General features: G+C 50.3%; 1 protein-coding gene across 2 annotated transcripts; it reads right to left on the bottom strand.

The window, feature by feature from the left end:
* Positions 1–1,305: 1,305 nt before the first annotated feature.
* On the bottom strand, positions 1,306–25,604 carry SLC17A9 (solute carrier family 17 member 9). Of its 2 annotated transcripts, XM_075166693.1 has the most exons (16): positions 22,393–25,604; positions 22,155–22,167; positions 21,562–21,690; positions 15,111–15,118; positions 13,554–13,751; positions 11,818–11,957; positions 11,059–11,158; positions 10,157–10,287; positions 9,248–9,344; positions 8,245–8,341; positions 6,056–6,143; positions 5,704–5,738; positions 5,029–5,144; positions 4,483–4,538; positions 4,131–4,160; positions 1,306–4,030 (listed from the first exon to the last, which is right to left on the bottom strand). In XM_075166693.1, exons 1-16 carry the CDS (start codon positions 22,506–22,508, stop codon positions 3,867–3,869), a joined length of 1,518 nt encoding a protein of 505 aa, XP_075022794.1. In that variant the 5' UTR covers positions 22,509–25,604; the 3' UTR covers positions 1,306–3,866. The 2 variants fall into 2 exon arrangements, with proteins under 2 accessions (XP_075022794.1, XP_075022793.1); XM_075166692.1 differs by lacking the exons at positions 15,111–15,118; positions 21,562–21,690; positions 22,155–22,167.
* Between the last annotated feature and the right edge of the window lie 56 nt (positions 25,605–25,660).

Raw genomic sequence — 25,660 nt, 5'->3', positions numbered from 1 at the left:
ACCTGTGATTAATCAGCCTTTAAGCCCAGTCCCAGATTGCACCGTACCCGTCCGTGCTTGCTCAGGGCAGGCTGGAAAGCTGGGATCCAGCCTGACAGGCAGGGTAGCCCTGCGACCGGACAACTTAAGGAACGTGGCAGGGCTCGTTTTTTTCTCTCAGGCTTTACAGAGTTGCAGGATGCCATGAAGAAGAACAGGGCAGGGTTTAAGGTGGGTCTGTGGCTTCTTAGAGCTTTTCAGGTCAAAATAGCTCAAGTGTGTACGTCAGAGGTTGCCTATACCTTTATAAGAGGAGCAAAAAGACAGGAAGGGTTGAGGATAACTTCCATTCTGCTAAATTATCTTCAGCATTGTTTTCATACCACAAAGTTTCATGTTGATTTTTTCTGAGCACATTGAGGAGAAAATTAGGGGACTCTGCAGTCCTTAAAGATATTTTCTTGATTATATGACCCTACAGATGAGGTTTTAAGATTCCTTTAACGGCTATTTTTCCTTTTAAAATGTACTCCCAAACTTTTGCTCCCCCCCCCCCCACCACCACTAACTGTACAATTGCCAGCTGAAGAGGGAAAGCGAATGCTGGGACAGCAGGTCCTGGGACTCCCCAGCGCAGGCTCCAGCACTGAGAACCACCAGCCAGGGCTGCTCCTTGGTGGGGCCAGGCTCCGCTCGCTGCCCAGCGGTGCCAGCTCTACCACCCGGGCCAGCTCTGCCAGCCAAAGCACCCGCACCAGCCGTAACCAGCCATCCCACCCGCGCCAGCTGTGCCAGCTGTGCCAGCTGTGCCAGGCTCAGCAGCTCTCGGCCGGCCGGGAGCTGCCACATCCCAAATCTAACAGCTCCCTCTGTTGGCATCTGTTCGAACCTATCAGCGAGGATGCAAAAAAGTTGGCAAGGTGCATTTTTTTTTTACCACCACCTCCGGGTGGAAGGCGGCGCCTCTGCAGGGATATACCCCACCTAACCGAAGGCTTGTTCCATTTGTGTTATTACTCTAACGACTGACGCTGGACCGTGTCTCCTGAAGCTGTAGTGACCACAGCTCTGCTGAAGACAGCTTTTCAGTCCTTTTTCCAAAAGAAGTGAGAAGATGTAGCTGGAAGTACTCTGAGGTCCGACGTACGAGTATATGCGAGGATGCTGTGAAAATCTGCCAGCCCAGATATTCTCCCAGCACAGCCTCCCCGTCCTCTCTCACCAGCCCGAAGGAGTTAATCACACTAAATATATTTGAGCTCTGTCTGTCCCTTACTTATCATGCAAATTAGCACCTCTGCATTCAAAGGAAAATCAGACAGTGTGCAAATGATTCGCTGCCTTTATTTTTTCAGGTCCTTCTGTAACAAAAACTCTCAGACTGCAAGCTTTGGCAAGGTTGCTTAAACAAATAATAGTGCAGCTATGTAAAATGGTTTCAATACTTCAGCAAAGAGGTACGAATATAATGAAACCTAAGCCTCAAATGTACTTCAAATACTTAACTTATTAGCCAGTTTACAGAGACAGATAATCCAGACAACCCACGAAAGTATTATCTGGATTTACAGAGAAGGCACAGCCAGCAACGTTGATTTTCCTTTGAAGATCTCAGTTCCAGATTTCCCAGCTCGCAGAGCCAAGGGGTGGCCAAGCTGCCTGGTTTGAATGCGAGTGATTTAAACTGACCAACTCCTCCACAAGAAATGGTGCAACCGGCAAAGAGAATCAGAATTCATTCCTTGTGCTCCTGACCTGCAACACTGAATAGACAGGGAAGATGCTAAAAAGAAAAAAACAAAAAACCCACCTTTTTTTTCTATGTCGCTATAGAAAAAGCCGTGCAAACAATCTGCTCGGACTGGACGAGGGACAAGGCTGGCAGAGGTGTCTGCATGGCCTCGGGTCTCTTTGGCAAGCCTGGTTTGCATTTGCTGTGTGTGCCCTCCCCGTTTTACCTGCTGATTTTAAGAGGCTTCCCAACAGCGTTCGTGTGTCCTGGCTCTGCAGCACCCCAGATAAAGGGTTGTACCTATGGTAGCAACCAGGCTTTTAGAGAAGAAAGCACAGGAGAAAAAAATACTTTCTTATCTCTCTGGCCCCCAAGCAAGCCACACTGATCCTATATTCTCTTGTGAAGACATCAGGCAGTCGCATCTTTATCTCTTAATACCCCCAATAAGTAGCTCAGCTTAGTTTAGTGGCACCCATTAGTGTCTCTGCAATTAAAAGCCTGTCAGTATTTTCACTATAAAGCCAGCTAGTCACAAACTTAACATGGCTCCAACATATATTCTGAGAAGAAATTTGGCCAAAACAAAAGGAGAAGCAGGGGATAATTATTTTTTTTTCAAGGTCAATGAATCTGAACCTATAGCTCTTCTGTACAGGTCCCGTGGGAAATCTGCTCCCAGGTCTCAGCTGAAGTTTTCTGGTAAGCACTAGAGAAATCAAAGAGATCCTTTCAGGCTGCAAGCAAGGGGTGGGAGGAAAAGCAATGAATTGCTTTAATATGAAATGTCACATTTAAAATAGATCCTACAAAACCAGAAACCGTAGGCTGGTAAATCCTTCCCTTCTAGAAATACTGTGGGTTTTGGTGGGAGTACCACACAAAATAAGCATGCAGAATCAGGCCTCAAGTACATAAAATATAGAATTTGGTACTTAAATTTAAAAATATTTATAAATAACTTAAGACATTCAGGCTCAGAGGCGTGCACAGCCAAGTATTTCCCTCTGACACGGGGAACCGCAGGGATCCTCATCCGGTACTATGGATCCCCAATGCAGAAATCTGCTTTACGCTTAACGTAGAAACAAAACCTGCCCGTTGCGGGCTCTTTGGAAAGTCTCCCGCACCCTTTGAGAGCACGTGGAGGACACGTCTAATCAAGCAGAAAGCATTTGGGAGTACAGATCCATAGCACAGAACGTGACCTGTTCTTCCTATACATTCACAGCACGTGGCAAAAGAGCTCCCGGGGGATCCCTCGGCTGCACCTCCACCGCGAGGTCAGCCCAGCTAAGCCTGACCACGGTGCCTGCGGCTCTCCTCTGCTCTCACGCTGGAGGTGGTCTGCCTTGGCTCGGCGCTGGAATAAAGCGACCCAGGAGAGGAGGCAGCCCTTGAGCTCTGCCCTTGAGCGAAGATGGGCTCAGCTGTTTGGAGCGATCTCCTCTGCGTCCTCCTGGCTCAGCCCAGGCACGGCGAAGGCTGTGTTGATGCAACCTCACGCCCCTGGGTCCACAGCAGACATCCAGCCAGAAGACCTCCCCTGAAGGGAAGCCTTGAATTCACCTCACAACCCGTTCTCTTGTACACCTGGCTTGTACCTGTCGAGCAAAACGAAGGCACGCGAGGGAGGGTTAAGGTCCGAGGTACAGTCGTTTGGATGACCCCTTCCATGTAGTTCAGACCAGACGTGTCGCCCGGCAGCCCGAGAGCCGGCCACGCTCCCTGCGGTCACGGGAGAGCAGAGCATGGAGGGACCCGCTCCCGGCACGGCGAAGCAGCTCCCCTGGGCGAGCGACCGCTCCAGGGCAGAGCATGCGAACCTTCGGAGACAAGCCGGGTAGCTGCTTTGGCCGCACGGATTTTTGTCCACGAGACCGGACTGGGGCAAACCAGTCCCACGGGCCGTATCCTCACTGGAGGTGTTGAGCTGGGTGGCTCTACAGGCCATCAGCCATGCCCTGAGCAACAAATGAACTCTAGATTTCTTTTCTCCCATGGGTTTCATTCAGACCCGTTATGTACTTGGTCTCAGTATTTTTTTTTCCTGTTAAACACCTTAAAAAAAAAAAAAAAGTTCTTTGGCACTTGTGCGACAGTGACACATAGACGTGACGCTCTCCTGTCCTCCGGCTGCTTGCTGGACCCATCTCTAGAGGTCCATATATGCAGAGTCTGTGTCCACCCTCTGGGCCTCTCCAAACATGAGGAATGCGCAGAGGCCAATGCTGTTAACAGCAGCCACCAGGTTGAAAACAGAAATCCAGGAGCCAGTCGTTTCAATCAGGTAGCCAGCCAAGTACACGCAAATGACACCTGGGACAGGAGGGAAGAGAAAGAAACGCAAAGGCTCTGGGGCCAGCTCCTGCGAGGAGAGGACTCCCAGGAAAGGAGGGGCTGCAGGAGGGTACCTTACCTAGGAGGGCTCCGCCTGTATTCCCAACACCTGTAGAGAAAAGAAAGAAATTCAAAGCCCGCAGACGTGAGTGGCTTCATCCGGGCTCCCGCCGGCGCCGGTCTGCGCGCACGGCGAAGTGCCTTGCCGACGGCTGGGACAACCGACCCTCGGCGCGGGGAAGCATTTGGCCAACGGAAGGCAGGTTGGTGCAGTCACCCGCAGGTATACCCCGGAGGAACTGAGGCTACGAAGACGGAGGAGGCGTTGCACAGAGCTACTCCTGCTCAAACCTTAACGCTGAGGAGCGTGTCCCCCCCCCTCCGCACACGCCGCCTCGCCAGCACGGCCGAGACCCCGCAGGAATCCTTACCGAAGAGTAAGCCAGCGCACGAGGGGGCCAGATCCTGGACGTTTACTGAAATGCCACTAGTGAGAAACAGAGAGGGGAAAATGGCTGTTTTAATGGAGCGCGACTGCTCTTTCGTCATTTCCAGCGAGTTCAGTTCGTCAGACAAAAGGAAGGGCTCCCAGACAGTAAATGGCACTGCCAGGAGACAGGAGGAAAGAGGCTGGGAGTGAAGCAGCACAGGAGAGTACCAGGAGGAAAAGGATTCGACTCAAAGCGTTCGGAGGGGCCAAAACGCAATTCCCCTCCTGCTTCATCTCCCTGATACCTGCCTGGTCCGCCCTGCCCTCCCGTACGCCCAGCCCTTCCCACACCGGAGGTTTGCTGGGCCGATTCCAACCCCGCGGGAACCAAACTCCACCGGCCTCGCCGGGACCAGCAGGCGATGCTCAGAGAAGCGCCAGCGCTTGCTCTGACAGTCCCGACGGAGGCAGCCCCCTGAGACCCCGAAATGCCACCTGGGGGGTAAGAGCTAAGGGCCACAGCTACTGTCGTTATCACGGTCGTTACCTGTGGTTAAAGGTCTGAAGGCCAACAGAGGCGGAGGCGAACACTATCGCTTTGCAAAAACTGGAGGTCTGGCCCAGGCACAAAGCAAAAATGCTTGAGACACCGGAGCCAATGACCTGGAAGAAAGGGAAAATTAAATACCACAGCACATTTTCTGAAGAAAAGCAACTCCTTTCACGGACAAACTGTTCCCTTTTCCAATGCAAGGGCTCGTATGCACCAGGTGCTTCTCAAGCCTTTTTTTTCCCCGGTGTGCTGCCTTTCTGTGTCAGAGATGTGAGGGATGCGATGCTGCGGAGCAGAGAGGATACGCTGTGCTCTCACCCAGCATTTCTATTTTTGCTCATCCTTATATTGCTATTTCCTAGTATCTAAGGGGTCATTTGGAGTGATGGCGTGTTGTTGGCCTTTGCCTGTGAAAGAAAACCTCTTCGGAGCACTCACAAATCTCTGTGCTCAACGTTACCATTGATCCATGCTCTGTTCCTCGGTCAGGGTTTTCCTCTGGGTTTCATTTCCCATACGCACTGACCACCAGTCTATCTGCAAAGCTAGAAGACCTTTCCTCTTTCCACCTCCAACCACCAACCCAGCTCCGTAAGAGGTCTCATCTGCCGCGCAAGCAGAGCTCAGCAGGTAGCTCAAGTGTCACTCCTGTGGCTTCAGCTCTCTCACCTGCATGAACTTACGAATGGTGATGGTTTTGTACCCTGGAAGAGAAAGGGAGAGTTGCAGTTAAGCACGGCTCACCAGGTCTCCTTGTTCTCCAGCCAGGAGACCACAGGGTAAGTGGATTTCAGATGGCCGGATTTCATCTCCGGGTGGATATTGCAACTGAGATCAAAGGGAGCCTCAAACACAGGGATGGGATTTGGACCCTGGAGTATTTATTCTGCTTTCATATCAGAACCTCACGTTGTCTATTTGCTGGGTCTTCTCCCTACCAACAAGCCCACCTCCTCCCACCCAGGTCCTCTTTCCACATCACACAAAATAAGAGCTGAGGAAAAGCCAAAAGAGCTCTTACCCTGGTTGATTAAATGATCAGACAGAAATCCACTGAACAAGCTTGTTGGAATTGCAACCAGCCAGGGGACTACATTAAACACCCAACCCTGAAAGGGAGGAAAAATCAAGAGAGGTTTGCTGTCAGAGCTGAGTTTCTTTGCAAATATTTTATCTGTGATATCTGTAGAAAGGAAAAAAAATGAAGTGATCAGGACGTCGTGCAGGATCTCTACCCACTTTGCACAGCGATCTCTCAGCTACGCCCTGCACCTCTCTGAAGTCTGTAAGGTGGCAGGCGCATCCCGGGGCTGTAGCATTGGTAGGTTTGTTGTCTTTCCTTCTGCCCCGCTGACCCTGCCTCAGAGGGGCAGAAAGCTCTGTCTGCGCTGGGAAAGAGGGATTAAACGTGGCAAAATTTACTGTTCAGCAAGGTGATGTGGCAGAGAGCCACAGAGCCCTGGAAAGCAAGCTGTAGATTTTACTCTGCCCTGTGGGTCGTCAGTAAAGCTGCCGGCAAAATTTCCGACATCAGCTTCAACCTCATTAGCAGCGTTACTGTGAAGCTGAGGGAACATAGCTGGATTTCTAATGCCAGGATTAGGTAACATTATGGGTAGCAACATACTTTGGCCTATTTTCAATTAAGCGAGCTTGCTACAGTAGTAATCACAGATGATTACTGGTCATCTGGATTACAGCTGCTCAGAGGAGTTTTGGTGCCCGGATCCCAAGAGCTGAAATCAGTGCGGGCTGGGCTGGGCTTCATCTCGGCTGGTTGAACCTACTCATCCATCCATCGTCCCCCGCATCTCCCCCTTTGCTCAGAGCCCCTCACCCCGTGGAGGCATCCCTCCCTTCCTCGCCTGGCTTCAGGATGCGCGGGAGGGCTGAATAATCTCGGTTTCGAATAATCTCGGTTTTGAATAATCTCGGTTTCGAATAATCTCGGTTTTGAATAATCCTGTTTCAGCTGCTCCTGGAACTCGTACTAGGGTCCATCTGCATCTTTCAGTGCCTTTGAAACTTTGGGTCTTGGTCACTTTTGAAAATGTTACCCCAAAGGGCTGGTGGGGTAATATCTCAGCACCAGCTGGGGTTGCTCAGCAAGTCCATCCCAACACACCGAACCACCCTTCTCTCATCCCTGCAGCAGCGTGAGCCAAAGCCCTCCATCGCCTCCATCCAGGTGGGCTGCAGGCAGGGGGACTGCAGAAAGGGACTTTGACCAGTAGGTGACATAGGTTTCCCACATTAAGGATTATCGTCCATTCTTTAAAATGAAGCATCCTCAAGCCTCGTTTTATCAAAATGTATGAAGCGCTTCTCAGATGCAGGAACGCTATATAGAGCATCTTACATAAGGGCACCATGATATAATGCTTAACAGATGGTAAATTACTGCCGCACAAGCGTATTACTCGAGGTGCATAGATCTTGTCACAACAATATGTTTGCTAGTTTAATACATGATTTTAATATAAATATCAAGTATGCCATAAAGCGCCTTACACATGTAATATGAAAAAGCATTTGTAAGCAGCTCTGGAAATTATAAAAACCGAACAGAGCCACTGTGGAAAAGATTGTTTGAGTTTCTGAGAACAAGAAGAACAAAATACCAGCTCTCAGCCCAGCTGAGTATTGCCTAGGTTTCCAAAAAATGGGAACATAATTTGTGCTGAGGAGAGGGAAGGTTTTACAGTATTTTTGAAGTACACGTTATTAATGGTAATTACGATTTTTGCAGGCAGCTCTGTGCTATACAATGTGAGTACAGTTAAAAACCCCATGAAAACCCAGGAGTGAAGGGGTTGACGGTCATTTGCCATAACGTCATGAGCTCTGTGCCATTTGAAAACCATCCTTCCCTCAGAAGAAAAGCAGTCTAAAAACTAAATATAACCCTCTCTTCCCTGCCTGGAAGGTGCCCCAGCTCTGCCCCACGTCAGCATCCCTAAACAAGCGACTAGGAACTAGCCTCTGCCTGCCTGGAGGGAGGATGCTTGCTTGCATCTCCAAATGCATGTGCAGGGGGGTAACGGCTCCTAACCCCGCAGGGAAGCCTCCCACCTCCTCCTGCCTCCCAGCCTGCTCTCACCACATCCCTCTGCCATCATCTTCCTCCCTAACCAACCCGTTTCGGCCAGCACCCAGCACCACCTCATTTGCACGGAGACCGGCAATGCCTGTGTCTCAGAGCCAACTTACCTTTGACTCGGGGAAAGTTTCCTTAAAGAAAGTTGGCAGCCAGGAAAGGAGAGTGAAAAACGTGCTGGCCGTAGAAAGCTGAGCGATGATGACAGCCCTGAAAATACACAGCGGGGAGGAAATAATCAGGAGGGACAGGTCACACTGGGTGGGAAACGGGCGCTCGAGCAACCCAATATTTCAGTTCCTTCACAGTGCTACAATTGCTTCCTGAGATTTTTTCCTAGATAACTACTCCTTTTGGCTTGCCACTCGCAGCATCACTCCTTCCTTCGCTGCCCTCGCCGCGCAGCGCCCGGGCGGGCGCCTGACGTCAGCCCCGGGTTCAGGGGAGGTTAAGTGCAGCGGCAATTGTGCGAGTGCATTTCCCACCGGTCCCTTCCAGCGCTGCAAAAGCTGTCCTGCTCCAAGAGGTCTTGTTTGGGGTTTTCTAGGGGTTTGTTATCAGCAGATGCTGATATGGTTATTCAAGGCAGGAATGGGCTTGCTGCCCTGCAGCCCCATCGCCCTCCTCCCCGTCTTTAAACTTGGGAACGTGCTTGGATGAGCTTCAGTACCAAATGCAGAATCCCAAAGAGAAAATGTCTATTAAAAAGGTGTTTTGCCAGCAATGAGAACACAGCCTGTGCCACCCAGTGCCCCTGAGCAGCACTTCTCAGGAGCCCATTACAAGCAGCATTTCTAACCAGACCGGTGGAGAATGTCCCTCCGCAGGAGCACACAACCCACACAGGGAACAGACTGCGAAGGAGGAAGATTTGCCAGTAATACTCAAGCCTGACATTCCTCCGGACAGAACATAAACCGCCGTTTGTCAAGCCTACCTTTTTAGTTCTTTATTTATACAGAAGGCATTAGAAAACCTGGTCGTATTTCCCAAATACATAAATAAGTGGACAAAATACACATAGGCAGAAGAAATAAGCACAGAGAGGAAAAAAAGCCCTTGGCAGGAGGGTGCTCCCCAGCCCTGCCGACGCTCGAGGCCACCGCAGCTGCCTACCATATCGGCGGCTTCTTAAACAGCTGCTTCCAGGGGACTTTGGTCTGCTTGGACATCGCGAGGCCTCTCATCAAATAATCTATGGGGATGATGAGTTCTGCAGGGGAGAAAACATGCAAAGGAAAGCTCTGATCAATAATTTTCTGTGCAGCTGGAGGAAGCCCTGGGAGACTGCTATACAACTACCTTTAATCCCTTTCTCTTTTTGGCATTGGATGCTCGTGAAAACACCTTGTTCTGTTCACCAAAATTTTTCCACTGCATCCACACGCTTCCCCATCCAGCCACCTTCACCCATTTGTTATATCTCTTGTTATAATTAAACAGAAGTCTCTTTGGGCAAGGACAGATTTGGATTTTGTGCAGCACCAGGCACACACCAGGCTCCTGATGGGCTGAGCTCCTACATACCACACTCACACTAATAATGCTGTAGCCAGGTGTAATGGTTTGCCCATGTGTGGAATTACTCCCAGACAGTTATTTGGGAAGAGATATTCCGGATTAACTGGTTTTTAAAAGCTCTACGTGTAGATGCTCTTAGTTTGGAATAAGTATCTTGCCCTGCTTGAGCTTAATCCACTTTGAAGATCATGCTCTGTTTGGTGTTTTCACTGGTGCTTAAGAGTCCTGAGGAGCCAGGTCAGGCTCTCGACAGCAATATAATCCAGCGTGGGACTTGAAACAGGACAACAGCAATGCCAGAGCTCAAAACCTCGTTTCTGGGTTTAGCATCTTGGGTGAGACACAGCGTGTGTTACAGAAGACATCTGAACAAAAGGTCTTTGTGTAAAACCAGGCACGATCTTGGAAACACAGGGGGTTTGCAGAAAATAACCGGGAGGTACCACGCGGGCCCCGCAGCCTGAGGCGCGCTGGCGGCCGAGGGATGCAGGCAGCGGGGCTTACCTTTCTCACTCAGGAGGTATTTGCAGGTGCAGTAAACCCAGAGCAAAGTGAGCAAACCAGAGAAATAGAAAACGCTCTCCCAGCCGTACCAGTCCAGGAGGAGAGATCCTGCACCGCCGATCACCAGCGTCCTGCAAGAGAAACCACACTGGGATTTACAGCCTGGCCAAGAGCGTTTGGACTGCGTGTGTCAATGGGAGATGCTCCCTGGGGTGGACGCTGCGTGTCACTAAATGCGCTTAAAAGAGCCGTCAGTCGCTGCGTGCGCAGGCACTGCCCCGTCACCCCGTGACTCTGCAACCTGCCCCGTTCCCTGCGTGGCACCTCGGGATCCTCAGCTGGGGAGGAGAAACTGCTAAGGGACCTCACGCTCGCCTGCCCCGCACGGAAACGTGCTCGTCGGGGAAAGAAAGTGAAGTTGCTGGTGTGCAGAAAGTATCTCACAGAATGTATAAATCAGCATAAGAAATGAGTACGCTGGAAAACTAGATGATTAAGCGCAGTAATATTTCTATTTGGCTTTTAAGCAACCCTTCCATTTAGAAAGGTAATTCTCATGGAGAGTAGCAGAGATGGGGCAGGTCTGTTATCCCCATCTATCAGAGAGGACAGGTGACCAGTTTCAGGCTGACCCTTGCTCTTCCTACTGAATCAGGCTGTTTCCCATAGTCATTAAATGTTGCAAACACTCTTCAAAGTCTGGCTTGAAAAGAAAGGAAAAAAAAGTACATAAATCCTTGACATGCACGACAGCAACTGCCTGAGGCTTCCCGGTATCCTCAAGGACCCAGGAATCCACATGTACTTTGGGCTGCAAGTTTTGCCTCCAACTATTTAATGGCATTGCATCATGTACGATGTCCGGAGACTGTCACTCGCTGCTCAAAGCCTTTTGAACTTACCCAAACTGCGAGCCAGTCCCCACCGTGCTGTAGGTGAAGGCTCGCTCGCTCTCCCGGACCTTCTGGGACAACAGGCTGGCCAGGGACGGGAAATACACCCCTGCGAGCAACGGGAGCAAGGCAGGGAGCAGTCAGGCTCCTGTGCCCTCGTGAGCAAATCAAAAGCAAATTTAAAAGATCCAGCAGGAGCTAAACACCGAGACAAAGCAACAAGACCTTTGGTGAACTCAAAACAGGGATATAAAACAAAGTAAGTGAATCCATCGCCATGAAAGGTTTGTTTGTGCCTTCTCCGTAATCCCCTGTTTCATCGTCACCGCTGCTACTGTAAATCCACCAGTGCCAACGCACTTCTCCCAACGGTCCCCCAGTGCTGCAGAGGGAAGGCAAATCATCCCAAATTATCCTACAGTTTTGGCAAGGACCAATTTTCCCCAAGTGCTTTGAAGGAGTTTTAAAATGCGGAAAATCAAACAGGAACGTTGATGATTTCGGAAGCCAGCAGCCCTTGTCTGGCAGAGAGATTTCTACAGGGCAGTGATTTGTCAGCGACCTTCTCTAGAAATGTCTCTTTTTTTTTCCCGTGGAAGTTCTGGGTGTGGAGGCAGTTTTGAGGCAGAGCATCGCTCGATCACAGAGGAGAAGGGTTCACGCGCTGCAAACCACGCGACTTGCATCTGAATTTACTGCACACGGGCCCCCCTGCAAGGAGCCCCTGGGCAGACAGACACACAGACACGCTCAGGACAGGGGTCTCACCTTGCAGCAAGCCCATGAGGAACCTGGAGGAGGTCATAAAAGCCAGATGGGCAGAAGTGAGGTGGGTGAGCAGAGGGGTGAGGACCGTGAGGAAGCCCCAGGCTGATGCCGAGAGGAGGAGGACCTTCTCACCTCCTATTCTGGAAGACAGAAAACACGTTATCAAAAACGAGGGGAGAGCGAAAGGGCAAAGCCCCCCAGTCACGACTCAAGTGCTCTTCCCAGTTTAGCCTGTTTTTAAGAGCAACCTTTCAGTCAAACCTGTTCTTCTCTTACAAATGCCTTTAGCCCTCTGGGGAGTAGCTCTGACCTCCTCCCTTCCCACCTCCTGCTCCCCTGGAGCAGGGAGCGAGCGGCCGGTCACTGGGATCGCTCTCACCAGGACACTGGCCGCCAGCGCTGCCCGTCCCACTCCAGCACACACCAACCCCAGAGACACCAGTGCCCTGATACAGTCTCTGACGGAGGGGAAGCCCAAGCTGCTGTCACCGTTCTGCTTTTCTTAACCAGTGACGGTGTTTTCTCTTCCATCTGCTCTTTTGCATCAGCTCTGCCTGTTAATATTTGGGTTTTTGCAGGCATTTGCTTGCAAACTACTAAGGAACATAATTAAATAGCATAGCGCACTGCATGGATAATGTAATCTTTCCAGGCATGTGTTCCTCACAGAAGATTTCATAGGAAAGCCCTCCTCACTAAGAATAGGGTGGCTGGGGAAAGGAACTCGAGCAGGTAATTACTTAGATCTTTCCTTACAGCCAACTGGGGAAGCTGTTTTTTAATTGATATGATAAAATGGAGACATTTAGTTTTCCCAAACATGATGGAAACTGTGATGGGGGCTTGCTTGTGAAAAGATTGCATGAGAGTATAGGGCGGAAAAACCAGAGGTGCTGAACTGAAAACGAAGATAGGCTATGCAGATCAAGTAGAAAAAAGCTGTATCCTTTGCAAAAAGGAAATACTTTCTTCTTGTGATTAGTGACTGCAGCTATAAACCCTTCCAAATGGCTGTCTGGCACCACTGGGATTAAGCTGTTTGTTAATGGACAAATAACACTCCCGGTGAGCAGCAGCTATGAACTATGCGTGAGCATCAGCATTTATCACTTTTCTAAAATAAAGTCTGCTTTACGCCCACTATTTCTTTCATCAGCTTAACATGTAAGCTTGTGGCTCTGCTTTTTTTATTCCAATTACTGAACCAGTGCTAAAAACAACCTCCATGAGAAAAATTATGCTGGTATAAAAGTGCTCTTCAACTTTCCAGGTGAAAAAAAAAACCCTACGTTGGTCTAAGCGTCCGTTACAGGACTGCAGATCCCTCCTGGCAGCTGCTGTGCAGGAGCTGGGCAGGCAGCAATGATGGTGCAGGCTCCCTGTGTTTGCTGGGATTTTGCCTGTGCAAAGTCCTTCAGTGCATGCTGCCCTGTAAGCATAAAGCCAATCTTAAGACCCAGAGATCTAACCGGGCAGTCAAAACTACACGTGCCCTTTCTGAATCAGAGCCACAGACCCTGAGTGAGGCTGACGGAGAGACCTCAACTGCTTTCAGAGCAACCTGCAGTGCCCCATAAAGCTTCTCCCCACGGACACGCTTCACCCTCCCACCCCATCACTGTCCCAGGGTGAACACTTCACAGCCACTGTCGAGACTTGAACTGAGAGGTCAAAACCAAGCTAAGTGTCATTGAAGAAGCCCGAGGAGAGGAAAACATGAGAATAATTTCCAGTACTGATCACTGATATGTCCTCCGATAATCTGCGTCAAGCAGTAGCCCCAGAAGAAGCTGCTGAGCACGATGCCGGACTGCTTCTTGTCCCAGTCGAAGTGGGTGCTCAGGGCGACGGCGCAGATGGGCACGGTGACGCGGGCGCAGTACAGCAGGCACGTCCCCAGCAGCAGCATCACCGTCCAGACGCGGGACTCGGGCCTGCAAGGATGGAGAGGAAGATGGGGAAGGGGCAGGTGGAATGGTCTGCCTGGTAGATCCATGCACGGCGAGGACTTAGGGGTCAGACTGGTTTTGCTTGAAAGCCATAACAAGTCTGTCCTGATAAAATAAAGGTCAGCGCAATCCCCGTGGGGCACAGTGGTTCTGGCACAGAGCGTATCGCATCTGGTGACTCTCATGAATGATGCTAACTTTCATCCCAAACATTATTTGACCCCAGCAGCAAAATAATGGCTGTCCACAGGCTGCAAGGTGGAACGGGCTGCTCGGGCGTCGCTGACTGCGGATCCAGGGAAAGGCAGGGGTGAACCTGGTTTGTTTGATGTTTTCCCCAAACAAAAGCTTCAGAAACTGTTCTTTAAAAGATAAGGATAACAAAGGAAAGGTCAGTGCATGAGGTTGGAAGCATTTGCATGAGACACATCATCTTGGTAGCAAACATTTGTTATTTGGCATTCCTACCCATTCCCAAGGGAGGTGGTGTGTGTGTCACCCTTCCTAAATCCCAGGGAGATGGAGGAATGCTTCAGCGCAAGACAAGACATGATGGGGCTGAACAGCCCAGAGAGAGGAGCAAGACAATCCAGCCTGGCCTGATAAGAAGTTAAAGATAATATTAGTAATAATATGTTAACAGAATATATTTTTTGGTATGTGAGTACTCAGCCCCAAGAAAAGTGCTTCTGCAGAAGGTACAGGCTGGAAATAAGTGGGAAGGCGATTTTCTCCGGCTCCAAGTCAGCGATGTGCTTCTGCAGCAGAGACCCACATTTTGCTGCAGACTTCAGGCCCCAGGTGTAGGTGAACTCCTCCGCCTTCCCGCAGCCCTGCTCACGTCAGCCTGGGTCCCCCTTTGCCCGTGAATTACAGAGTTAAAAGCTTAGTAAGAACACCCACTATTTGCATTATTTGTATTTGGTTATTTTTATGCCCAGAGGCCAGAGCACAAAGCACTGAGCAAACAGACTCTCTCTGCTCCAGAGATGACTGGGGAATTCACTGTACCGGGGCATTAACCTCTGTGCTTTCCACCCTACTAAACATACCCGCCTTCTGCGCGGGAAACAACCTGGGTCACTTTCTATATTGAACTGAGCATTTATTTCTCTGTACTGGAATTATGATAAATGTAGGTTAATCCCACACAGCACAAAACCATTTATAAACGTGTCAAACGGCCTATCACGGAGGGAGGCAAAGGAACAATGAAAAGTAAAACACTGTGCCCGCTGGAGGTGAATTTATTGCTGTTTCCGAACGAGGCAGATAAGCAGCTCAGTGCCAACTTCTGGCAGGAGGAACTGGAAGTGTTTCAGTTGGTGCTTTGAAGGTTGGAACCGTCTTTGCTGTGCACACGTACAGACGTACAAAATGACACAGGAACTAGAAAACCTCACGTATCTTTGCTGGAGGAATAAGTAACCAAGGGTTGACCTGCCTCAGCCATTTGAACTGGCTGATAAACCCCTGAGTCCCTCCTGGTCTTACGCCGAGAGGAAGATACGCAGCAATCGTATCTTAATTTGCTGCAAAACCAAAGGCGATTGGTTTTTTTAATCACGTGCCCCAGCCAGCTCCGGCAGCAGCGGCTCCGCCGACCTCAGCTTGCTACAGCGAAACCAAAGGCTCCCGAACCGCGGGTGTCCGGGTCAGACCAACCCCAGCGGGTGGTACAGGCAGGCGTCTTGGGGTATAAACCCCCCATCGGAGGCAGAGGGCAGGCGGGGGGTAACGGGCGATGGAAAATGATATGGAGAGCCCTCAGAGGGGTGCCTCAAGGTGATCCAGGATCTGATGCATGCAGGTACATGCGACTGACCCACGCCTGCCTAAGCAGTGCTCCTGCACCCGCAGAAATGGGCTGCTGCCCGGGGTTTGAGCTATTGAACCTGCAACAGTTGAGGTGACCAAGTAAAACGCAGCAGCCTGCGATGTGCGTAGGTATTTCCTATTATTTAGCCACAAGACAGTTTTCTAAATTGTGCTTTTCCCCCCGAAGCAAAGGGAGACCTTTATGAGCTTTCTCACTGTCCGGAGCGGGGCTGAGCTCTGCCTCTTGTCCCGGCAGTTATTCTGGTGAGCGCAGCAGCATTTTAATGGGGTATTAGATTGACTGTTCTTCCTTGGCCCTAAGCGCTATACGGCTGTAAGGTGTAAGATGGAGAGAAAAAGACCTGTGCAGCCCAACTAATCTTTACTCTGCTTCTCTTTATAATATTGCCAAGGGCTGTTCCCTCCAGTGGGTGTTTGCAACTAGGAAAAGCAAAACCCATGTGCAGCAATGCTGGCGTGCAAGGAAGGTGCAGGCGGGGGGAGCACAGTTTGGTGCTAATGGATTGAACTCAAAAAGCAATGAGCAGGCTGCAGAGCGGCTCTGGCTTCAGGGCAGAGGGGCAGGAGGGGATGCTGTGACCTCCCAGCCTTCTTCCTTGCCCCGACGAGGCGGGCAGAGTCACCCGAGCCCCCAGCCCCTGTGCAAGGGGATTTGGGGGTGGCGGGGGGAGGCAGCCAGGCCAGCAGTGCTGGGCTATCCGGCAACAAGTCGGACCTGCCTGAGGGCAGGGCTCAAAGTGCCACGGGGCTCCCTGCAAGAGCAAGACACCATCGAAAGCACAGCTCAGAGCCAAGTGGGAAGGGATTGCCAAGCAGAGACGTTCTCCCGACAAGCCTCCTCCCCAGCTGATGTTTTGACAAAGCTCCAGTGAGTTATTTTCTCTTGACTTTTATTCTTCTTCAAAAGCACTAAATAAATCTCTGGGTATACAACACAGTCTCAATGCTTTCTTTGATTACTACTCCATTCTATACATTTATATTCTTTTCCTATATGTTTAAATGCATCGGTAGAGACTTATGCTCAAAACAAGTGGGGAGTATAAAGACTACCACTTGCTCCGTAGGTAGCATATCCAGCTAGGAAAATCCACTCAAATAATATGAGTGTCAAATGTAATCACTAGCTGCCCACACCCACCTGAAAGCATGGCAAGAATTATTTCTCTGCAAGGACAATGATGTGCTTGCATCAGAGGAAAGAGCTTTGTAAATGCATTTTCTCCTAATTATAGTTATCACAGAGGCTGCCCATGAGTCAATGTTCTGCTCAGTGCAAAACAACAACAGCAGAGGTTACAGGAGAAACCTCGCCTAGCACAAAGGGGAAAAATTAAAACTCTCCTTCAAAAACAAAGGAATAATGACAAATCAAACAATAGTTTTTGTAGGTAACACCAGCCATCCTAGCAGCAGAGCTTTACCAGCATTAACAAATTAAATCTACTGGCTTCCCTGGTGAGGGAGGTAGAGATAACCTATGCTGGAGATAACAGAACTGAGTCAGAGTAAAGGACACCTAAACCTAAAGAAGTCACAGCCGTTGGTGTCATCGGTGTCACCGTGCCCATCTCACCGGCCACGCGGACAGACCGAGCATCTCCCCACAACCCTGTGCCGGTCCTGGCTGACCCCCGGCTACACGGGGCAGAAACCTCTGCGAGAGGAGACAGCCACCTCCAAACCATCGGCAGGTGAATCACCGGAGCTTAATTGACTTAATTGGGTGCCGCGTGACGGCGGCGGCTCCTCACTGCCCAGCCTGTGCTCTCCTGACCTTTCATGCCTTTCTGCTTGCAAGAAACAGGCACTGCAGGTGCATCCCCTTCTGCATGTCACCGAGACCCTCTTTACCGAGCGGAGCAGCCATGCAGCTAGAAGACACCTCCTATTGCGTAAACCTCCAACCACCACCCAGATGGACTATAATTAGCTTGAGCCCTAATGACTCTTCCTGGGTGGCTTTTTGTACGGCGGCAGCCCTGTATTTGAGCAGCCCTGTCCCTTGGTTCTCCTGCTCCGAACACAGACCTGGGCGCTGGGTGGTCCCAGCTTTGCTTCGAAGCATCCAGTGATTCCCCTGGGACCAGCTCCCACCAACCAAACGGGTCCCCTGCTTAGGGGGGGACGGTGGTTCAGACTGATTTTTACAGATGCCTGAGAGCCCCAAAGGGGCAAAACCAAGCCGAGCCATCCTGCGTTGGAAGGAGAGCCAGCAGCATAGGGTATCTTTATTTGCAGTGTGTTTTCCTGCTGGAGGAATTTCTCTGGTAGATGCCACAGAGCAAATATTTATTCAACTTTATTTCTCTTGACTTGCCTCCCTCTTTTCCCCCAGTCTGCAGGTCTGTCTGTTTGCAGACACTGCAGGTCACTGTTCAAATGGACTTGCTGGAGTTCAGGCTATCAATTAGATTACAGGTTAGTACCCCCTCCAAGGCACGACTCTGGACCGTCAGGTATTTTCAGGTGATAAGAGAGCTGTGTTAGACAGCAAGACTATGAACAGTCTGTCCCAGCAACAGCTCTTGGCCAGAAACTGTCTCTGAGATTTGTGGGTGTTTTCCATAACTGGAATTGGAAGTGGGAGAAGAACCGGGAGCGGCAGCTCCCGATCTGCATCGGAGCTGCGCCATGGCCAAGGTGGGCGCAGGTATCGGCGGCGGGGCATCCCACCCCTAAGGCATCTCTACCTCGGTTCTCTTCTCTAAAAAGAGACTAAAAATAGCTCTGTGGGAGATGCACGGAGGGTACCTCAGCTGGAGCCACCTCCAGTGCTCCAGCTCTCTTGCTCATCCCAGCCGCCAGCAGCGGACACTCACCCGTCCCTGCAAGAACCGCAGGACGAGCAGGATGGGGATGAGCCCCTGTGGTGGCACCCAGCTCCCAGCCATGCTGGGGGGCCACCAGCTCCAAACCAAGGGCACCCAGCAGCCCAAGCAAGGGCCACCTCCCAGGGGAACATCCCCAGCACGGGCAGCCGGTGCCTGCGGTCCCCCCCGTGCCTGCTCGCCTGCCGCACCACAGCCTGGGGACGTTCTCCTCCCCGTGACCCATTCCCAGCCCTGTGGGAGCAGCCCCCTTCGAAAACCTCTTTTCCAGCTTACCTGCTTACGGCTTTAATTTAATGACTGACATGGCGTAAACACAGCAGTTGTGCAGACACTCCTGTGCAAGGAGATAACTATCCAGGTAGTTATTTTTAACCCGGTTTGACAGTGCTCTCACTTCTCTCTCTTTGTTTTTCCCAACAACAATTTCTCCTTCTCTTGAAAATGTAACACGCTTGTCAAGAGAGAGGTTTGGTTTTCCCCCCCTCCTCAAATTGATTTTGTCATGCTGCAGACCGGCTCCAAGCTAATGATTTGTCGCTGTCAAAAGTAGCTTTGGGGTTTAGAGGAAGGTTTTTTTCCCAATCCACCAGCTAACAGCCAACGAGGGCAGCACAGAGGACACAGGGCTTTTTTTCCTGGGAAAGCTGCTGGTTTCCTGTCCGCCTCCTGTGCACAAACTCCCTCCGCAGAGCCGCAGATGGCAACAAAGTGGTGTTCAGCAAGCACGGCTCTGGGTTTATTCCCTCTCTTCATTTCTTGCTTTCGGCAAAAGCAAAGATGAAATTAGATTTCAGCAGCTCATATGAGCTGGAAATAGTTGTTAAGTCCAGGTGGAGGTGGTGGGAAAACGTAATAATGAAGCGCACGCGTGCTTTGCACGCTGATCTAAGGGCATACATGGATCAGCCAGGAATGAAACGCGTGTCTTGCTTATATTTTCCACGTGAAAGAAGTTCTCAGCAAGGGCACGATTAAAACCAAGGTGACGAACTTGTACAATAAAAAAAAAACCCAACCACCAAAAAAAAAAATGCAACTAAAGCTGCAACATCGTGTTGACAAAAGATCAGGGCACAGAACTCAGAAAACGACGTGACCGTTGGCTCCAGGCAAAGAGCGCGGTCAGGCGACTGGAGACCAGCTCGTGGCCAGTGGCACAACTCCTTTTCTCTCTGGAGCTTAAAGAAACTGCTATAATAATCCCTTGTCTTCAGGTGTAGCCAGAGGCTGGGAGATGCACAGTGGCTTCAGGAATCATTTGCTTCCCAGGACACACTGACTTTTCCATGTTGTATTTCTCTCCTGCAGGCACCATCCAAAATGTGATCCCCACGTCTACTGCTGGATCTGCCCGCGGCTTTGTGTGCAACCTTCAGCAATAGGTTTCTCTTCTCAGTGCTTCGGTCTTCCCCCAATTAAACCAGAGATGCTAAAACACATCTACTGCCTGAGGAGTCCTGCTTTGGCATGTTAAGATCTCCATAAAAAAGTGCTATCTAAATGTCCAGATGCGCTACATAAACGCGAGGGCTTTTTCAAGCCCCAAACAGAAATCCCTGAGTGTTGTTCTTGGAAGAGGAAGAGAAGATGTGTGATAACGGAGCCATTGGAAACCTGCAGAAAAGTTTGGGAAAGGCAGCCAGAGAGGGAGGACAAAACGTAGGGCAAGAACAGTGGAAGAGGAAGGAAAAGCCAGCTGAAAAAAGGGAGGACAAAAGAAGAAGCAGCATGAACAAAGATGGAAAAATAAACCTGCCAAGTAACTGTTTATCTCTCCTTGCACTGACGGTGCAGACAGATCTTGGAAGGCTGCCTGGCATGTCTTTTGTTGGAGCATGAAAGGAGAACCCATGTCACTTCCCCCACTTGATAAAACCTTGCCTCCATGGCAATAACTCATTACTTGGAAATGGTGAGAGCTATTTATTTGCATATGCTGTTTGAAAACTGTCCACCAAATTGACTTTAAACCATCCGATGAGGTACTTTATACAACTTGACCAACCTGCTCGCATGATCTGGCGGATCGCTCCCCCCTTCTGCTCCCCCCTTCCCGTTCCCACCCTCCGCCTGCCCTGTTTGCTTGAGACCATAAAGCCTCCATAAAGCCTCCCCAAACAAGGGCTGCGACCGCGCGTGTGCAGCTACGCCAAACAACAGGGAGGTGATCCCTGCTTCTGTGAATTACTGCAATATAGATAACGATATGAAGGGAGTTATGGTCATCCTGCTGCTGCTTCGCATTAACCGGATTCTTTCAATTACTAGCAGCACTTAAGATGGTCAGAATCGCTTCAAAATACGTCTGTCTTGATAAATAAATCATCTCTTTTGTTTTGGAAAGTGTTATCAATGATTTGCATTTTTCAAAGAGATTTGGGAAACTGGAGGGTTCGTTCTGGCCAAATGTGTTTAATTTTTTCTAGAGGAAAAACTTCTAAACGGAAACTTTGTTTCATGAAAATTTGGCGCGGGGTTCTTCCTCTCCCACCACTCCCATTTCACAAAGACTTAGGGAAAAGCTAGAAAGGGGGAAGCAGAGAGAAGGAATTTTTCTAAGAGCTTTTGGCGGAAAGAATCTTCAAATTTTAAGCAACCCTAGTGCCAAAGGTCTGCTTATGAGACCTGCCCCCTTACTCTTGAGATGAGCATGGATTTGATTAGACTTCCAGTTCTCTGACTGCAGGAAAAGTCTCCCTCGGGACTGCAGTTTAAAGCCGGCTATCGGCCTGCTGCCACTGCAGGAAGCGATTGATGATAAACCTGAACTCATCCAGCGGCTAATTGCTGCTGGAAGGGGCAATTCCTCCCCTTGGCCACACGTTCCTGTGCATTGGCACCGATGTCACGGGCCCCCATGGCTGACCCCTCCCGCCGGGGCGAGCTCGCCACGGGGCCACGCCAGCCCCGAAGGCGAAGGGGAGCAGGGAGCCCACAGGGCAGGCCACCGCGGTGGCAGCCAGGCCTTAATTCCTCTTCGTGGCAGCGTTAAACCAAACCAAATTTCAAAAGCACAGGGGCAAGACGGTGGAGTCCAGGGCTCCCAGTTTGGAAAAGCCTCTGACCATCACTTCCAGCTGCCACACGGCACTTCTGAATCATCATCTCACCCCGCCTCGGACGGAGAAGTGGCCGATCCTGAGGTCGAGGTGCTGGATGACTTTCCCAGGGCGGCAGAGAGGAGCAGCGCTGCCCCAGGTATCCCAGCTCGGACCCTGGTTCGTAGCCCCTGCTCCAAACACAAGAGCACCCTGCATTTGCGTATGCCCCTACTGTTAAAAGTACACAGCTTAATAATGTTCTTAACTATTTTAATTACTTAACTTGAAGAACAGCTCGTGCTGTCTAGCTGCTGCCCAGCTACTATTCCAGACTTTATCTTAATTAATTACTATCGCCAGTACAAACATCCCTGCTGGAACACTTCGATAACAACTTCATAGTGTTTCAACGGCATGCTTAAATAACTGACTACAGGCCAGAAATAAGCTCAATAGACTTTTTTTTGCCGCTGTGTTTCACAGTAAGTCCGTATCTCCCCCCTTTCCTCTACCGTCTCCGGCGGGGTGAGACAGCGGGGATTGCCCAGGGCGGTGGGACCGTGTCCCCCGGTACCGTCCTCGGGCACCCCCGGAGGGCAGCATCGGGGCCGGGGAGAGGAGGATCCCGGACCGGCGGCATCCCGGCCGCTGTCCCGGCGGGGAGCACCGAGCACCTCCCGAAACCGCCTCACCGAGGAGCGGTTCAGGCTGCCTGACCCCCTCCATCCCGAAGCTGCATCTTTACCAGGAGCTGCATCAGGAGGTGGCGGAGGAGGCCTCCGGCTGAGCCTGCCCGAGGCTGCGGAGGGTCCCGGGGCCGGGAGGGGACCGGCCGGGGGATGCGGGCGGGGGGGTCCCGGGCGAGCGCTGCAAGCAGGGGAGCGGCTTTGCCGGGAGCGGGTCCAGCCTTACCTGGACCAGTACGGGTCCCCGCCGCCATCCCTCCTCATGCCGTCCTGCTGCGCGGCCCGGGGGCCGTGCTCGGCGCTGCACACCGGCACATTCCTGCCGCCGCCACCCGCGGCCATGCGGGCAGCGCCTTCCGCCTCCGCCGGCTCACATCGCGGCGGCTGCCGGCTCCCTCCCCCCGCCGAGCCGCGGCCACGTGTCAGCGCCTCCCCGCCGCCTCCCGCCGCGCCGTTCCGGGAAGTCCCGCCGCCCGCAAAGCGGCCGGGGGCGGGCGGGGTCCCGCTCCCGGCACCCGCTGCCGGGGCAGCCTCGAACCCGCGGCGCCCGGAGGGTGCCCGGGAGGGGAAGGCGCCCGGCCCACGGCGGGGGGGGGGGGGTCGTTTTCTCCATCCATCAGCCACAAACTTGTGGGTTTTTTCTCTTTTTTATCCTCCTCCGGCAAACACTTACACCCCCATCCACAAAATCGAGCGGGGTTGACCGAGGGGGCTAAACACGGTCTCTCCTCTCCCTCTGAGACCTGGAAAGCGCAACATCACACGCAGCGTCGGTGAGACGGCCCCCGGCTCCTCTAGCTTTCATGGGTTTGCCGGCAGAAAAGTCTCTGTCTCTGCTTTTTAAGGATTAGAACTGAATATGATATTCCCATCCAAAGAATTTAAAGAAAAAAAAATAGGAATCAGTATTGTTACAGCTTGATTTAACTCTATTGGATAGAGCTGTTGCCTTGCTGTAAATATCTGAGAGAGATAATCAGACTCATTTATGGAAATAGATAACTAAAATGATGGTTATTTCAGTCCAAAGCAAGAGGACTCATGACTCACTTCAGGAATATGAATGAGCAGGTGGAGGAGCTTTGTTAAGACATTGTTCAGGTGATTCTGTGACCGACAGCAGCTTGGATGCAGGCACCACGAAACTTCAGGTCAGCAAGGGATGGAGGAGCTCCCGCTCAGCCTGACCGAGGTCGTACACGGCCCTTGGGAAAAATACCGGAGCTTCTGGCTGCACCAAAAAGTACAGGGCGCAGGTGCAGGGCAGGCATCTCCCCTCTGCTACTCCTGCAGCCAGCAGCCTGTAAATGCTCATTAAATTAAGCCTGTAGCAGACTAATGTTTCACTAACTCACCCATTCTTCTTCTAAGAGGAACACTCTGCAGGTCCCTGAAGAGCAGCTACTTAAATCAAGAAGGGTACCAGTATTATTGAGCTAAACCCTAGAGTGAAATAGCAAAAGGTTCCTCACACACCATAGAGACAAGTCCAGAAGAAGGAGGTCACCAGGGCTGACAAAAGCAAAAAAAAAAAATCATAAAATCATACTTTGTCCTTTGCTTCAGCATTTCTTCCTCAGAGGAAAGAGATCTCCCCCAAAAGGCCTGTGGCAGTCACACACGGTCACATAGACCTGCTACCATCAGAGAAAACGAATACAAGCAGCTTTGGTCCAAGTGGAAACCGAGGGGAACCATGTGTAGTAACCATAGGGCTTAGCCTTCATCCAGTTGCAGGCTTTCCTTCCGTTATTTGGACAGGAAACTGGAAACTATAAAGAATTTTTATTCACTCTGCTACTGTGCCCATTTCCAGAAGAGGGAGCCACGTCATGGTAAAATGCAGCCAAAAATCAAAACCATTGTTCAGTATGGTTTTTTTTTTAGATAGTGTATATGTTTGGAGTTAAGTTAATTTGAGGCAGAGGGGAGATGAGTGCTGATGTAACTAAAGAAGTGAAATGCATGTAATAAGCTCAGAAAAGAACTGAAGAGGTCTTGGGCATGCTACAGTAATCACAGATACAGAATACTTACTAACTTATACCCATGTACGAGTTAATACACGTCTCACTGCTTTGGGATGCAAGCACCTCCAACACAGACACTACAACATTGGCTACTAACTTACTAAAATTATCATTCAATTTGGATCAGTTTTCTTTATTTGTTGTACTCTTCAGTTCGTCTCCTTGTACTGCTCAGCACCACCTCTTCAATGAATAGCTTCTTTGACTAATTTGCTTCTCAGGTAAGAAGCTAGTTTCACTGTCAAAAATAGCTGCAGTTAAAAAAAGTGTTTGAGTGTAACATCCATCACATGCACATAAATAAGTTTAAAAAGTGAAAACACAAACATTGTTCCTTTTACTGCTGCATAATTTTCTAGAAGCAAACCTCCCACTGAGCTGATTAAATGGCAAACGGCATCAGTTCAGAAGACAGGTGCTGACTAAAGAAAATAATCTTATGCAAGAACACAATCTCTAGTTTTTCCTGTGTTCAGCTTGATCTGTCAAAAGATTAAACCAAACAAAAGATTATTGGGTTAATATTTGAGCTGACATTTACTATCACTGAACTTCATCCAGACAGTGGTTGTATTACTTGAAGATTTTATGAAGTTAAGAACAGATCAAGAGCAAATCCTGAAGGGGTATGAAAGGAGAAATAGGCGCACACATTCCACAAAGGACAATTGTTGTCTCCTGAAAGGACAGTCCAACTGTAGCTTAAAGCTCCCTACTAGCCAAGAGCAGTTTCAATGCACTTGTCTACATGAAGAAAATGCATGTGGTTTCTAGCGCTAAATAATGCAACTTTGCAAAACGGCTGCAGACAGCAATATGCTGAAAAATAAGCAAATTATCAGAGAAGTTGACAAATTGAGACTGCTTTTAAGTGAGCAGCAACTCCCATGCAGAAATTGATCCAGGTGGGTATATTTAGCAGCATATTGTTGGAATTCCCATTTGACATGAGGAGCATGACAGAGAATGCACAGCGCTTTCTGGTTCTGAGGTGCCTGACCGTGTCAATGTGCAGCCCACCGCTACTTTGGCCAGTCTTGTCCTTATTGTAATTAGATGAAGGCAGGAGGGGAGAGGAAAAGAATAAAAATAGTTTCTAGCACCTAGATGTGTCTGTTGAGAAATACAAATCCTTTTGAGGGTGCTATTCGCAAGCTTTGTGTTTTGTCTCTGCACAGCCGAGCACATAAAGCGAACTAGCTGACGAGCAGGGTTGGGGACACCATTGCTCCTGCAACAGCTATAAACCCTACTCGTCCCTTTTTGTTAAGAACATTATAGCAGAAACAAATACTGACCGGTGACATTGCTTCTGGACGGAAGAGAGATCTACAGCGCAGGTCAGATCCTGGCTCAACTCGCTGTAGCCTGAAGGCAGATTTACGGCAAAACACGACTCCATATCCTTTTGTATTCTTTGCGGTAAGTATCTCGAGGATGCTTTCAGCTGCTGTTTACAGCAGG

The sequence above is a fragment of the Calonectris borealis genome, chromosome 17, assembly GCF_964195595.1.
Source record: "Calonectris borealis chromosome 17, bCalBor7.hap1.2, whole genome shotgun sequence".
Taxonomy (NCBI): Eukaryota; Metazoa; Chordata; class Aves; order Procellariiformes; family Procellariidae; genus Calonectris; species Calonectris borealis.
Note: the sequence above shows the minus strand (reverse complement) of the source record. Positions and strands in the feature narration are given on the sequence as shown.

Coding starts and splice junctions, on each gene's coding strand:
- SLC17A9 (XM_075166693.1), bottom strand. CDS start 22,508: ATGGCCGCGGGTGGCGGCGGCAGGAATGTGCCGGTGTGCAGCGCCGAG. Junction 9,345..10,156: donor ATACCTCCTGAGTGAGAAAG/GTAAGCCCCGCT, acceptor TCTCCCCTGCAG/AACTCATCATCCCCATAGAT. Junction 5,145..5,703: donor CCATTCGTAAGTTCATGCAG/GTGAGAGAGCTG, acceptor CCTTTCTTCCAG/GTCATTGGCTCCGGTGTCTC.